This window comes from Heteronotia binoei, chromosome 6, assembly GCF_032191835.1.
Source record: "Heteronotia binoei isolate CCM8104 ecotype False Entrance Well chromosome 6, APGP_CSIRO_Hbin_v1, whole genome shotgun sequence".
Lineage (NCBI taxonomy): Eukaryota > Metazoa > Chordata > Lepidosauria > Squamata > Gekkonidae > Heteronotia > Heteronotia binoei.
Window position 1 is genome coordinate 138,306,399 of NC_083228.1, and position 13,761 is coordinate 138,320,159.

Below are 13,761 nucleotides of genomic sequence, written 5' to 3' on the forward strand. Positions count from 1 at the left end.
CCGCCGGAGGGCAGTTGTCTTTGTTTCTGCCTGTGTCCAGAAAAAGGCCCCTCCGCCACCAGCCTCTCCATCGGAGCCCCCACCACATCCACGGACAGCCAGGCCCTTTTCCCGACCTGGAGTTAGTTTGCACTAATGAGCCGCCTTTTGCTCTTCAGCTTCCTCCCACTGTATAGCCTGATGTGTTTTGCTGCGTGAGTGTGCCGTAGGCTTGTCCCTCTTCCCCAGTCTTGACCCGGTGTCTCATCTTTGCACCTCTCTCACAACCTCCTATCAGAGTTTGTTTCTAATGGAAGAGGTTCATATGGTAAAGAAAAAGCCATCCCGTCCTCTCACCGCCATAGAGGTGAAAAATGCCACCTTGGCATGGGAGTCTTCCCATGCCAGCGTCCAGAGCTCACCCAAGATGACCCCTAAACTGAAAAAAGACAAGATGGCCAAGGGCAAGAAAGCGAAGGCCAAAGTCCAGCAGCGCGAGGGACAGCAAGCCATGCTGGCCGAGCAGAAGGGCCACCTCCTCGTGGACAGTGACGACCCCCCCAGCCCCGAGGAGGAGAGCAAACCACCCCACCTGGCGAATGTCCGGCTGCAGAAGGTGCTCTACAGCATTGATCTACAAATCGAGAAGGTGAGTTGGACTCCTCCCTCCTTTAAGATACTTCCTTGGATTGAGAATTCTCGAAATGTTTTATTTATTTTATTCAATTTATATCCCGCCCTCCCTGCGAAGCAGGCTCAGGGCGGCTTACACAACCATGTTTGTTTGGTGTAGTGGTTAACCAGTAACCAGTTTGGTGTAGTGGTTAAGTGATTCCCCACTCCTCCACTTGCAGCTGCTGGAATGGCCTTGGGTTAGCCATAGCTCTCGCAGGAGTTGTCCTTGAAAGGGCAACTTCTGCCAGAGCTCTCTCAGCCCCACCCACCTCACAGGGTGTCTGTTGTGTGGGGAGAAGATAAAGGAGATTGTGAGCCGCTCTGAGACTCTGATTCAGAGAGAAGGGCGGGGTATAAATCTACAGCCGTCTTCTCCACTTGCAGCTGCTGGAATGGCCTTGGGTCAGCCATAGCTCTGGCAGAGGTTGTCCTTGAAAGAGCAACTTCTGTCAGAGCTCTCTCAGCCCCACCCACCTCACAGGGTGTCTGTTGTGTGGGGAGAAGATAAAGGAGATTGTGAGCCACTCTTGAGACTCTGATTCAGAGAGAAGGGCGGGGTATAAATCTACAGCCGTCTTCTTCTTCACTTGCAGCTGCTGGAATGGCCTTGGGTCAGCCATAGCTCTGGCAGAGGTTGTCCTTGAAAGAGCAACTTCTGTCAGAGCTCTCTCAGCCCCACCCACCTCACAGGGTGTCTGTTGCGTGGGGAGAAGATAAAGGAGATTGTGAGCCGCTCTGAGACTCTGATTCAGAGAGAAGGGCGGGGTATAAATCTACAGCCGTTGTGGAGGGGGGAGAAGATACGGGAGATCGTAAGCCACTCTGAGTCTCTGATTCAGGGAGAAGGGCGGGGTATAAATCTGCAACTCTTCATGTAAATGCATGGAACATAAAACCACATTTAAAATATAAAAAGATATTTTTATCTAACAGTAGCCCACTGTTCCTTGCTGTGGTTACTACAAGCATAGGCAGCTTCGAGAGGGGACTGGATAAATGTATGGAGCTGAGGGGCAGGAGTGGCTGTTAGCCACAAGGTATAAATGTCTGTCTGGGGCAGCGGTGCTCTGCATTCTGGGCGCCCGGGGGGGGGCCAGAGTGGGAGGGCTTCTGGAGTTCCGGCTCCACTGGTGGACCTCCTGATGGCCCCTGGGTTTGGGCTTCTGTGTGGCACAGGACGTTGGACTGGAGGGGCCACTGGCCCGATCCAAGATGGCTTCTCTAACATTCTTACGTGACCCATTAAGAGATACAGAAATTGCATAAATAGGATCCTATGAATCATAAAGCAGCCCCGTGGCACAGAGCGGTAAAGCTGCAGTACTGCAGTCCGAACTCTGCTCACGGCTCTCGGCTCGAGGTTGACTCAGCCTTCCGTCCTTCCGAGGTCGGTCAAACGAGTCCCCAGCTCGCTGTGGGGGGGGGGGGGAGTGTAGACGACTGGGGAAGGCAATGGCAAACCACCCCGTCAAAAGTCTGCCGTGAAAACGTTATTAATAACGTAAGTTATTAAACATTTCACTGTAGCCTTGGCTCTAGTACGAAGGATCTGTGCAATATATATTTCCTTTTCTGATCCAATCTAGGGGAAGCTTGTTGGATTTGCGGCAGCGTGGGCAGCGGGAAGACCTCCCTCATTTCAGCCATCTTGGGACAGGTGAGAGAGGATCGCCGGATTTCTCCTTTTTGCGCCCTCGGTTCTGCTTTTGTTTCGTATGCAAGGGAGGGTCGAGAGCCTCTGCCCTTGGCATCTCTGCCAGCTACGTTGCTTTGCTTGCGGCACCTTGAAGTCATCCAGCTTCGTGTTCTGTTCCTAAGAGAAAGTGACGGGAGGGAGACTTGAGAAGCCGAAGGGCCTTAAATGGCTGTGTGGGTGAATCTCAGAAACGTGACGGAGTCTGCACAACGGAGCTTACGCTTTTCTTTTTCTTTTACATTTGATTTTAAGAAAATAAATACATTCTCCGAACCAAATACAGAATTGTAAGAAGTGACTAAGATAATCAGATTATGAGACAGACAAAATACTATGTTGTATTTTTTTTTTAGCTTCTTTATAACGAAGTGACTAATTGTAAGGAGAGCCAGTTTGGTGTAGTGGTGAAGTGTGCGGACTCTTATGTGGGAGAACCGGGTTTGATTCCCCACTCCTCCACTTGCACCTGCTGGAATGGCCTTGGGTCAGCCATAGCTCTGGCAGAGGTTGTCCTTAAAGGGCAGCTGCTGTGAGAGCCCTCTCCAGCCCCACCCACCTCACAGGGTGTCTGTTGTGGGGGAGGAAGGTAAAGGAGATTGTGAGCCGCTCTGAGACTCTTCGGAGTGGAGGGCGGGATATAAATCCAATATCATCATCATCTTCTTCTAAGATAATCAGATTACGAGACAGACAAAATACTATGTTGTATTTTTTTTTAGCTTCTTAAAGATAATTATATGAATTTTTTGTGTCTGTGCTAATGAGGATAGAGTTAAACTAACAAATTAATAATAATAATAAATTTTATTTATACCCCGCCCTCCCCGCCGAGGCAGGCTCAGGGCGGCTTACAGGACATGGCAAAAGCCATGTTAAAACAATAAAACAAGATAATACAATTCAATACAATTAACAATTAAATATTTAAATAACCTAAAAACAATCTTAAAAAATATAATCTTATAGTGCTACTATCTCAGTTATATTAATGATGGCGTGATGTTTATTCCAAGTTCCATCTTAGAAGGCTAGCCGGAAGAGGGCGGTTTTGCATGCCCTACGGAATTGGCTAATATCCCGTACGGCCCGCACCTCTTCCGGCAGCTGGTTCCACCATGAGTCTTGTGTTTTTCACATGGTTAAGCCAAAGCAGCTAGTTACATGCTGAGACTGCTCTGACTCGTTTATACTTCTATGTGTTGAAGAAGAACTGTTTAGACTTGCATTGCAAATAATAGCTTCGTAAAAATGTTTTATAATGGAAGATAAAGATGGTAAAATATATGGAGAATTCTGTACTTGCAGGTAGAACGAATTGGATATTTTATTCGGAGGTAGATTTTAAAATGGACATATTTGTATTTTTCTCCCCCCCCTGCTTTTCCCATTCTGTATATGCCCTCCCCCTCTCTTTTTCTGTATCTATGCTTATGCTTCTTTCTTTTGTAATTAAAACCAATAAAAAATTACAACATTTTAAAAAAGAGATAATCAGATTACAATTGCAGTTAGGGTTGCCAATCCCCAGGTGGGGGCAGGGGATCCCCCAGTTTGGAGGCCCTCCCCCCGCTTTAGGGTCGTCAGAAAGAGGGGGGAGCGGAGGGAAATGTCTGCTGGGAACTCACGATTCTCTATAGAGATTTATTCCCATAGAAAATCATGGAGAATTGATCTGCGGGTATCAGGGGCTCTGAGGGGGCTGTTTTTTGGGGTAGAGGCACCAAATTTTTAGTATAGCATCTAGTGCCTCTCCCCAAAATACCCCCCAAGTTTCAAAAAGATTGGACTAGGGAGTCCAGTTCTATGAGCCCCAAAAGAAGGTGCCCCTATCCTTCATTATTTCCTATGGAAGGAAGGCATTTAAAAGGTGTGCCGTCCCTTTCAATGCGATGGCCGGAACTCCCTTTGGAGTTCAGTTATGCTTGTCACAGCCTTGATCTTGGCTCCACCCCCAAAGTCCCCAGATATTTCTTGAATTGGATTTGGCAACCCTAATTGCAGTAGATTTCTGCGATGTACATGACTTGGAACATTCTCTGTTAAAATAATCTCATTTAACAAGGGCAACTAAATCGCTCGAAAGTCAGACTTAACACTCAGCAATTCCTCTATATTGATTACGGGACAAGATCTTTTCCATGACAAAACATCTCCAGATATTATCAAACCATCAAGAAATGGATGGTGGCGAGTTAACATTTCCACCTAGAAGCTGCAGCAGCTCGTGCTGCTGCTAGTGAAAATTCAGTTAAAATTTTTGTTGTTTTAGGCACATTGACATCAAGAGCCATAAAGAAAGTAAGAACCAATTAGGTATTTTGTTTCATAGTGGTGAAATACATTTGTTCTGTGATGGAATCCCCCAAAGTCGCAACTCTATCACAAGCTCACCGGCAATGAAAAAAAAAAAGATGCTTGAGAAACCTCAAAGCTTCCAACAGTTTGGACTAAGACTCTTGATTTTCGTTCCAGATGACGCTGCTGGAGGGCAGCATTTCTGTGGACGGAACGTTTGCCTACGCAGCCCAGCAGGCCTGGATTCTGAACGCGACTCTTAGAGACAATATCCTCTTCGGGAAGGAGTTCGATGAAGAAAGGTCTGTCCCCTACAGTAAAGGGTTAACTGCTGTTTCTAATGCTCGGCGGCACTTTGTGTTTTAACAATTTATTAATAACACATGGTTACAATATTTAATTATCTTTTTTCTTATGCTAAACCATATGATATTTCACCCCCCCTCCCTCCAATATTGACTTCCCCGAAGTTATAAATTTGCATTTAATTCTGAAGTCAAAAAACTTGCTGGCTATCCCCGGACCGAGAGAGGTGAAGCTGCAAAGTACCCGTAACCGGGCCTTCTCCTCTATAGCCCCGAGCCTATGGAACCAACTTCCAGAGGAAATGCGGGCCCTGCGGGACCTTGAACAGTTCCGCAGGGCCTGCAAGACCTTCCTCTTCCGACTGGCGTTCGCTGATGAAAAAGGAAACTGCTTAGGAAAACCGCCATCGTAAAAAGCAAACATAGCATTAGCACTTTTACTAATTTAATTCAATTAATTTTAAAACTTAATCAGAATTTTAATTAAAATGTTCATAATGTTTAAATGTAATTTTATTTATTTCTGTATAACTAAGACTTGAATGATGCTGTTAGCCGCCCTGAGCCTGCTCCAGCGGGGAGGGCGGGATACAAATAAAATTTTGTTGTTGTTGTTGTAAAGCTAATGCTCGGCGGCACTTTGGACGCGAGGAGGACAAGGTCTATGCAGCTGATACATTTCTGGACCACTTTTCCACCCAAATAAGTTTTAAGTTTATGAGACTTCTGTCCCGCCCTCCTCGCCGGACCAGGCTCAGGGCGACTCACCGCCAGTAAAATCAAAAGCGTTCATATACATCGCATTATACATTAAACGATTGAAACCGGTAAAACAGCCTGGTGTTAATATCGGTTGACGGCCTTACATTTCAGATGGCGTTCGGGATATAAGACGCCATTCCCTGCTCCCGTATCAGTCACTCCGGACTAAAGACCAGCCGGAATAGCGCCACCTTGTGGAACTGGGCGAGGTCCTGCAAGGCCCTAACTTGGGTGGCCAACGGTAGCTCTCCAGATTTTTTTTTTTTGCCTACAACTCCCATCAGCCCCAGCCATTGGCCATGCTAGCTGGGGCTGATGGGAGTTGTAGGCAAAAAAAAACAACTTCTGGAGAGCTACCATCGGCCACCCCTGCCCTAACTTCTTCCGGCACCTGTTTCCACCAATAGGGGGCACCAAATAGGAGTCCCCAAGGGGCGGTTGGGGGGGGGGGTGAACATTAAAACAGCATTTAAAATAAGATGTATATCAAACACCTCCACCTGGATGGGCCAGGCTAGCCCAATCCCAGAAGCTAAGCTGGGTCAGCCCTGGTCAATAGGTGGATAGGAGACCATCAAGGAAGGTCCGGAGTGGCTACGCAGAGGCAGGCAACGGCCAGCCTCCTATGGGTGTCTCTTGCCTTGAAAACCTCATGAGCGCTGGCTACAGGCAAGAGATGCTTAGGGGTGGCTTGCCGTTGTCTGCTCGGGGGAGGCTGAAGCGAGGAAGAAGATCTGCAAACGATGCTCGTCTATAGTATATATGGGAACTGTATTTGCCACAATATTGCAGATTGTCTCATGGAGCTGTTGCGTCGTTAAAAACCGAGGGGAAGGCAGCGGAAATCATTTTCTAAAACGGGTGGCCGGACTGTGGCTCTTTCGCACATTGTGGGGCTCCTGAAAGCCCCCAACACCCCGTTGGCCGCCTTGGAGAAGCCAGACAGCAGCTTGGGAAATGCATTTAAAGTTAAAGTTGCTTTCTTTCCACCTCTCGCTCCCTCCTCCATCTATTTGCCTCCCCTCCCTCCCGACACCTGACGTTTGTTTCTTACGGCTCTCAGACATTTATTCTGTGTGGCTCTTACGTCGAGCGAGTTTGGCCACCCCTGGTTCTAATACCTCAACTGCAAAAGCATTTTGTTTCTCGTTCTGATACATGTGTGTATGTCCTTAGAGAGAGAAAGAGGGGGACTTTTAAAGCCTTCCTCCTCAGAATTCCATTTTTCCCCTTTGGATATTTGAGTGTGGGAGGAGAGAGAAGACAGTCCCTGGAGGAAAGGGGATGGGAGTAAGAAACCTAGTGGTCCTCAACTGAGACTTCCTGTCTCTAGCTATTCTTAAGCTACCCATCCCGTGGACACAGGGGAAACGGTATGCCATTTGATTGCTGCTTTCTTAAACGTATCTATGGATTTCCAGGTATAATACTGTGCTGAACGACTGCTGCCTCAGACCCGACCTGGCTATCCTGCCGAATGGGGACCTGACAGAGGTAGGGGTCTTGTTCGACCTGGGTTCCCCTCTGCAGTGCCTGTGGGCACCATGGGGTCTTGCAGGCGCTTTTTCCTGACGCCTGAGAGGTGTGTTTAGAATGTAGGTGGGGCTTTTGCCCAGCATGGTTTCTGATTGGCCGTTGGAGAGTCGATCGGCTGTGCGGATTTTTGAGTTGCTTTTGCGGTAGGCTGCCGCCGTGGCGCAAGGCTCACCCATGTATGTGTGAAAGAAAAAAAAATTTAAGCAATGTGTTACTTCTAAAAGTACATCCGGTTAAACAGAGCTTCCGCCTGATAATGCTGAAAAGTGACCATCAGAGTTATGCTTGACCGCCCTCCTTCCCTGACGTTTTGTGGTTGGCTCCGCCTCTTGTGGCAGCCATTTTGAGGTGATGCTTACCATCCAGTGTCTGAATCCCAGCAGTGCTCACAGGCTGAGAAAAGTTGTGGGTTCCTGCGTCAGCCAATAATAGCTCTGGGAAAAAAGGGCTCGACTTAGTGTGAGCTGCTTTTCTCGCACACTGCAGACTTTCCTGAACTCTGCATTGCGGTGAGTCTCTCCTTAGACTCTCGAGACGCTGTGATAGATTTTTATCGGGCGTGGCTAGCCAGTTTCATTATGGACGCTTGCGCAATGTGGGCTTGTTACGGAAACAGAAATCTGCCCAGCTCGCTTTTAACCTGCCCCCTTTCTCCGAGGAACTCCGGGCCATGTACAGGGTTCCTCCATTCTTTTATTTGGCTTTACAACAAGCTTGTGAGGTGGGCTTAGGCTGAGCAGCTGGCCCCAACTCGCCCAGGACGTTTTGTGGCAGAAGAGGAATTGGAACCCAAGTATTAGTTCAAATCTTGAACCATTTCTCCACACTGGCTCTGGAGTAATTATTTAACCCAGTAGTGGTTGATTCCGGCAATATGTGACATTTGCAATTACGTGTTTTCCCAGTGGGATAAAAGTTGCTGAAGGTCTGTGTGTTTTTCCTCAGGAAAACTGCTAACAGCTTCTCCCTTTCCAAAAATCACCCCCAGTGATTGTCGATGCGCTTAGAGCTTAAGAGGGTGATCCTTAGTGACGCAAGAATGAAGGTTGCACACAGTAGTTGTAAAACCACTATATACAGTTTATTTACGCACCATTCACTCTCCACTCCGACAATATGCTCCGCTGCTCTCCCAACTTCCTTAACCCACACATAGCAAAGCGTCTTTGTACATTTATACATTGAGTAACCAATCAGCATCTTGCTGTGTCATGCTGACTGTGCTTCTGGCTGATGCAACCTCTGGCACCCAGCCACCTACTGTCATTGAGATGATCTAGCCTCTAGCACCAGTTTCACTTTCACAGCATGTGCTATAAACTGTCACTTCTCTCAAATATAAGCGACAGGGATTGCATTTTGAAAAGCAAGAGAGGCTTCAAGGTGGTGTCAGGCTAGTAGCAGCCGCCTGTTTTGCTTCTGACCTTTTGCTTTATTCAGTTTCTTTTAGCTTCTAGTTACTTTGGATCAGGGTGGAATTCTAGCAGCAGCTCCTTTGCATATTAGGCCACACCCCCGTGATGTAGCCAATCCTCCCAAGAGCTTACAAGGCTCTTTTTGGTAAGCTCTCGGAGGATTGGCTACATCAGGGGGGTGTGGCCTAATATGCCAAGAAGCTCCTGCTAGAATTCCACCCCTGCTTTTGATTCATGGTCATTGTACTTTGGGGGATAGAGGACTTGCTCTCCTGAAAGCATTAAGAGTACTTAAGAGTAGAGAGCCAGTTTGGTGTAGTGGTTAAGTGTGCAGACTCTTATCTGGGAGAACCGGGTTTGATTCCCCACTCCTCCACTTGCACCTGTTGGCATGGCCTTGGGTCAGCCATAGCTCTGGCAGAGGTTGTCCTTGAAAGGGCAGCTGCTGTGAGAGCCCTCTCCAGCCCCACCCACCTCACAGGGTGTCTGTTGTGGGGGAGGAAGGTAAAGGAGATTGTGAGCCGCTCTGAGACTCTTCGGAGTGGAGGGCGGGATATAAATCCAATATCTTCTATCTTCTTCTTCTTCCGAGGTGTTGCGGTTTATCATCTTAACTATCACAACCAGATCTAAAAAAACCGCTGCATTTCTAAAAGGGGAGTGGTGGGATTTTGACATACACGAAAACATAACCTGTAGCTCCATCATGAAACAGCAGGCTTGTGCAAACCCAAATCTCACTGGTTAAGCCTGTTGGGGAGGGACGGTGGCTCAGTGGTAGAGCATCTGCTTGGTAAGCAGAAGGTCCCAGGTTCAGTCCCCGGCATCTCCAGTTAAAAGGACCAGGCAGGAGGTGATGGGAAAGACCTCAGCCTGAGACCCTGGAGAGCCGCTGCCAGTCTGAGTAGACAATACTGAATTGGATGGACCGAGGATCTGATTCAGTAGAAGGCAGCTTCATATGTTCATATGTTCCGTTGGGCCACTGCACAACCAGGATACGACGATAGCAAATAGATCGGGGGCTTCATTTTGCAATCAGCGTAACCTCAGAAGAAAGGCTTCAAGGAAGTATGTTCCCCCTAGATTGGTGAGCGCGGCGCAAACCTGAGCGGGGGTCAACGCCAGAGGATCAGCCTTGCCCGGGCCCTGTACAGCGAGAACAGCATTTATATCCTCGACGACCCTCTGAGCGCCTTGGACGCCCACGTGGGAAACCACATCTTCAACAGCGCGATACGGAAGCACCTGAAGTCGAAAACGGTCTTGTTCATTACTCATCAGTTACAGGTACGCCTACGGATTGTTTCGGAGGGTGGCCGCGTCTCTGCCGATAGGCGATTTACAAGCTGGTTGGCGTAAGGCTGTCCCAACCAAAATCGCACAGCTTGGAGTTTCCTCTTCAGCCCTTCTTTGGATAGATGGGGATTTAGCTAAGCAGGCCTCGAGACACAGAGCTGAAGACCCTGAGCGCCAACCTGACATCTCAAGGGCTTCTAATTACCTCTCTTTATGCCGGCCACTTACCCGTTTACTTTGGAAAATAATAACCAAAGAAATGCCTTTACCCTTGCCAGATTTTTTGCTTTGCCATTGCCATCCTCAGTTGTTGAGGGCAGATACGCCAAAATTCCCTTGTTTGAGAGACTTTGCCCTTGCCGTTGTGGAGAGGTAGAGACGATGGCGCACGTATTTCTCCAGTGTCCTTTTTTATAATGAGATCTGTGTTTTACATATTCTTCCCCTGCTTGAATGCTGCTCAGATACTTCTGATTTAGGTATCTCAGATTTGCTTGTCTGATGGAGATGCAGAGATTACGTGAACAATAGCCTAGGTTCTGTTCTCAAGTGATGAAACTTTGTACTATTTGAATTTCTCAGAGTATCGAAGATAGAGGGGGATTTAACTCTTAAAAGCATAATTGTTTCTATTTTAGTTGGAGAAGTACATTTTAACTTTTATCCATTTGAGGCTAGAGGGTAGTAATAATAATAATAATAATATAATAATAAATTTTATTTGTACCCCGCCCTCCCCCGCCGAAGCAGGCTCAGGGCGGCTAACAACACAGTGACCAATGGTACATTAATAAATAAAACATTAATAAACAACATAGTAACCAATGGTGCATTAATTAAAACTATTACATTAAGAACATTAAATTAAGCATTAACTTAACCTTAAAAACCAGTAGAACATTAATTAAAACAAACTATAACATTATCATTGACGCTATTCTAGTTAGTGCTAATGGCGGATTTTCTTCGTTGTAAAATTGTACTTCAGCTGTTCATAAAAGCTAATTTAAAAAGAGTGGTCTTGCAGGCCCTGCGGAACTGATCAAGGTTCCGCAGGGCCCACACCTCCTCTGGAAGTTGGTTCCAGAGATATGGGGCCGCAGCCGAGAAGGCCCGTGAGTGGGTGTTCTGTAGTTTAACTTCTCTTGGCCCAGGGGTAGTCAGTCTGTTTTTTCCTACTGACCTCAGTGCTCTCTGGGGCTCGTAGGGGGAGAGGCGGTCCTTCAGGTAGGCCGGTCCTCGGCCATATAGGGCTTTAAAGGTAATAACCAGCACTTTGTACTGGACCCGGTATACAATCGGCAACCAGTGCAGCTCGCATAGCCCCGGCCGTACATGTTCCCATCTTGGGAGACCAAGCAGCAGCCTGGCCGCCGCGTTCTGCACTAGTTGTAATTTCCGGGTCCGGCACAGAGGCAGCCCCATGTAGAGGGCGTTACAGTAGTCCAGTCGTGAGGTGACCGTCGCATGGATCACCGTCGCTAGGTCCCGACGCTCCAGGAAAGGGGCCAACTGCTTCGCCCGCCTCAGATGGAAGAATGCTGACTTGGCAGTGGCTGTTATCTGGGCCTCCATTGATAATGAAGGCTCCAGCAGGACACCCAGACTCTTCACCCGCTGCGCCGCCTTTAGCTGCACACCATCGAAGGTCGGGAGGGATATTTCCCTTCCTGGAGCGCCGCGACCCACACAGAGAACCTCTGTCTTTGCCGGATTTAACTTCAGCCCACTCAGTCTAAGCCACGTTGCGATAGCCCGTAACGCCCGATCCAAGTCTCCCGGGGCGGAGGCGGGCCGGCCGTCCATTAGCAGATAGAGCTGGGTGTCATCAGCATATTGATGGCAGCCCAGCCCAAACCTCCTGGCAATCTGGGCAAGGGGGCGCATATAGATGTTAAATAACATCGGGGAGAGGACTGCTCCCTGAGGCACCCCACAATCTAGTGTGTGCCTCTGGGATCATTCTCTGGGATCGTTCTCTGGGATCGTGCCTCTGGGATCGTTCTCTGGGATCGTTCCCCACAATCTAGTGTGTGCCTCTGGGATAGTAGAGAGCCAGTTTGGTGTAGTGGTGAAGTGTGTGGACTCTTATCTGGGAGAACCGGGCTTGATTCTCTTCTCCTCCACTTGCACCTGCTGGAATGGCCTTGGGGCAGCCATAGCTTTCGTAGGAGTTGTCCTTGAAAGGGCAGCTGCTGTGAGAGCTCTCTCAGCCCCACCCACCTCACAGGTTGTCTGTTGTGGAGGGAGAAGATATAGGAGATTGTAAACTGCTCTGAGGCTCTGATTCAGGGAGAAGGGCGCGGTATAAATCTACAGCAGTCGTCTCCACTTGCAGCTGCTGGAATGGCCTTGGGTTAGCCATCGCTCTGGCAGAGGTTGTCCTTGAAAGGACAGCAGCTGTGAGAGCTCTCTCAGCCCCACCCACCTCACAGGTTGTCTGTTGTGGGGGGAGAAGATATAGGAGATTGTCAGCCGCTCTGAGTCTCTGATTCAGAGAGAAGGGCGGGGTATATATCTGCAGTCGTCTTCTTTGTCATAGCATTAATATTAACATTGTAAACCCTGTTCAGTTTTAGAGGCTTTTTCCTTGGATGGTGTTTACCAATCCGTATTAATGTGCTGATTCTATATATTCTTTTGTTTTTTTAATATCTGTGTTGTTATCTGCTATCTCTTGTATCCTGGCCATGGACTGTAATAAACTATTTGATTTGATTTAAAGGGTAGCCTTGTTGGTCTCCAGTGGCTAGGTGCCCCTCTCTGCGTTTTCTTTAACAGCAGTCCACTGCCTACAAAGAAGGGTTGGGGGATGATCTGTGCAAATAAGCGTGTCCATTTCTCTTCCTGATCACACGTGCTCTTTTCCTTGTCATCGATCTCCAGTATCTCGTGGACTGTGACGAAGTGGTCTTCATGAAAGAGGGCTGTATCACGGAGAGGGGAAGCCACGAGGATCTGATGAACCTGAACGGGGACTACGCAGCCATTTTTAACAGCCTGCAGCTGGGAGAGACGCCACACATTGAGGTATGCTGCACGATGACCGCTAAAGCATCGCTGTTTTCTTCTCCCAGCTACACTCCATGAAATATTTTTCAGGTCTCTACTTGCGTGTGTCTCCACACATCCCCACCTCCCTCCAGCCAGTTTGGTGTAGTGGTTAAGTGTGTGGACTCTTATCTGGGAGAACCAGGTTTGATTCCCCACTCTTCTACTTGCACCTGCTGGAATGGTTTTGGGTCAGTCACAGCTCTCGCAAAGCTGTCCTTGAAAGGGCAACTTGTGTCAGAGCTCTCTCAGCCCCACCCACCTCACAGGGTGTCTGTTGTGGGAGAGGAAGATAAAGGAGATTGTGGGCCACTCTGAGACTCTAAGATTCGGAGTGGAGGGCAGGATATAAATCCAATGTCATCTTCTTCTTCTCCATTTGGATAGCTGAGGTAGAGCATAAGGACACGATATTAGTTCATCTAACAAAATCTGTGATGGAGTATGAGCTTTAGTTGAGGAGCCCCATGGCGCAGAGTGGTACAGCTGCAGTCCTAAGCTCTGCTCACGACCTGAGTTCGATCCCGGCAGAAGCTGGGTTCAGGTCTCTGGCTTGAGGTTGACTCAGCCTTCCATCCTTCCGAGGTGGTTCAAAGGAGTCCCCAGCTTGCTGTGGGGAAAGCGTCTGTCCTTGAAAGGGCATCTGCTGTGAGAGCGCTCTCCAGCCCCATGCACCTCACAGGGTGTCTGTTGTGGGGGAGGAAAGTAAAGGAGATTGTGAGCCGCTCTGAGACTCTTCGGAGTGGAG

At 48.3% G+C, this 13,761-nt stretch overlaps 2 protein-coding genes across 2 annotated transcripts in view; one reads left to right on the forward strand and one right to left on the reverse strand.

Moving 5' to 3' along the window:
• LOC132574464 (cytochrome P450 2J2-like) overlaps positions 1-13,761 on the reverse strand; it is a 585,507-nt gene that overhangs the window by 365,608 nt on the left and 206,138 nt on the right. The window lies entirely within an intron of this gene.
• The window catches only part of ABCC5 (ATP binding cassette subfamily C member 5), a 121,592-nt gene that overhangs the window by 69,823 nt on the left and 38,008 nt on the right, over positions 1-13,761 (forward strand). The window contains 7 exon segments of the mRNA XM_060242715.1: positions 278-628; positions 2,241-2,253; positions 2,256-2,311; positions 4,823-4,947; positions 7,134-7,206; positions 9,750-9,953; positions 12,849-12,992. Coding sequence (XP_060098698.1) covers positions 278-628; positions 2,241-2,253; positions 2,256-2,311; positions 4,823-4,947; positions 7,134-7,206; positions 9,750-9,953; positions 12,849-12,992 — 966 coding nt within the window.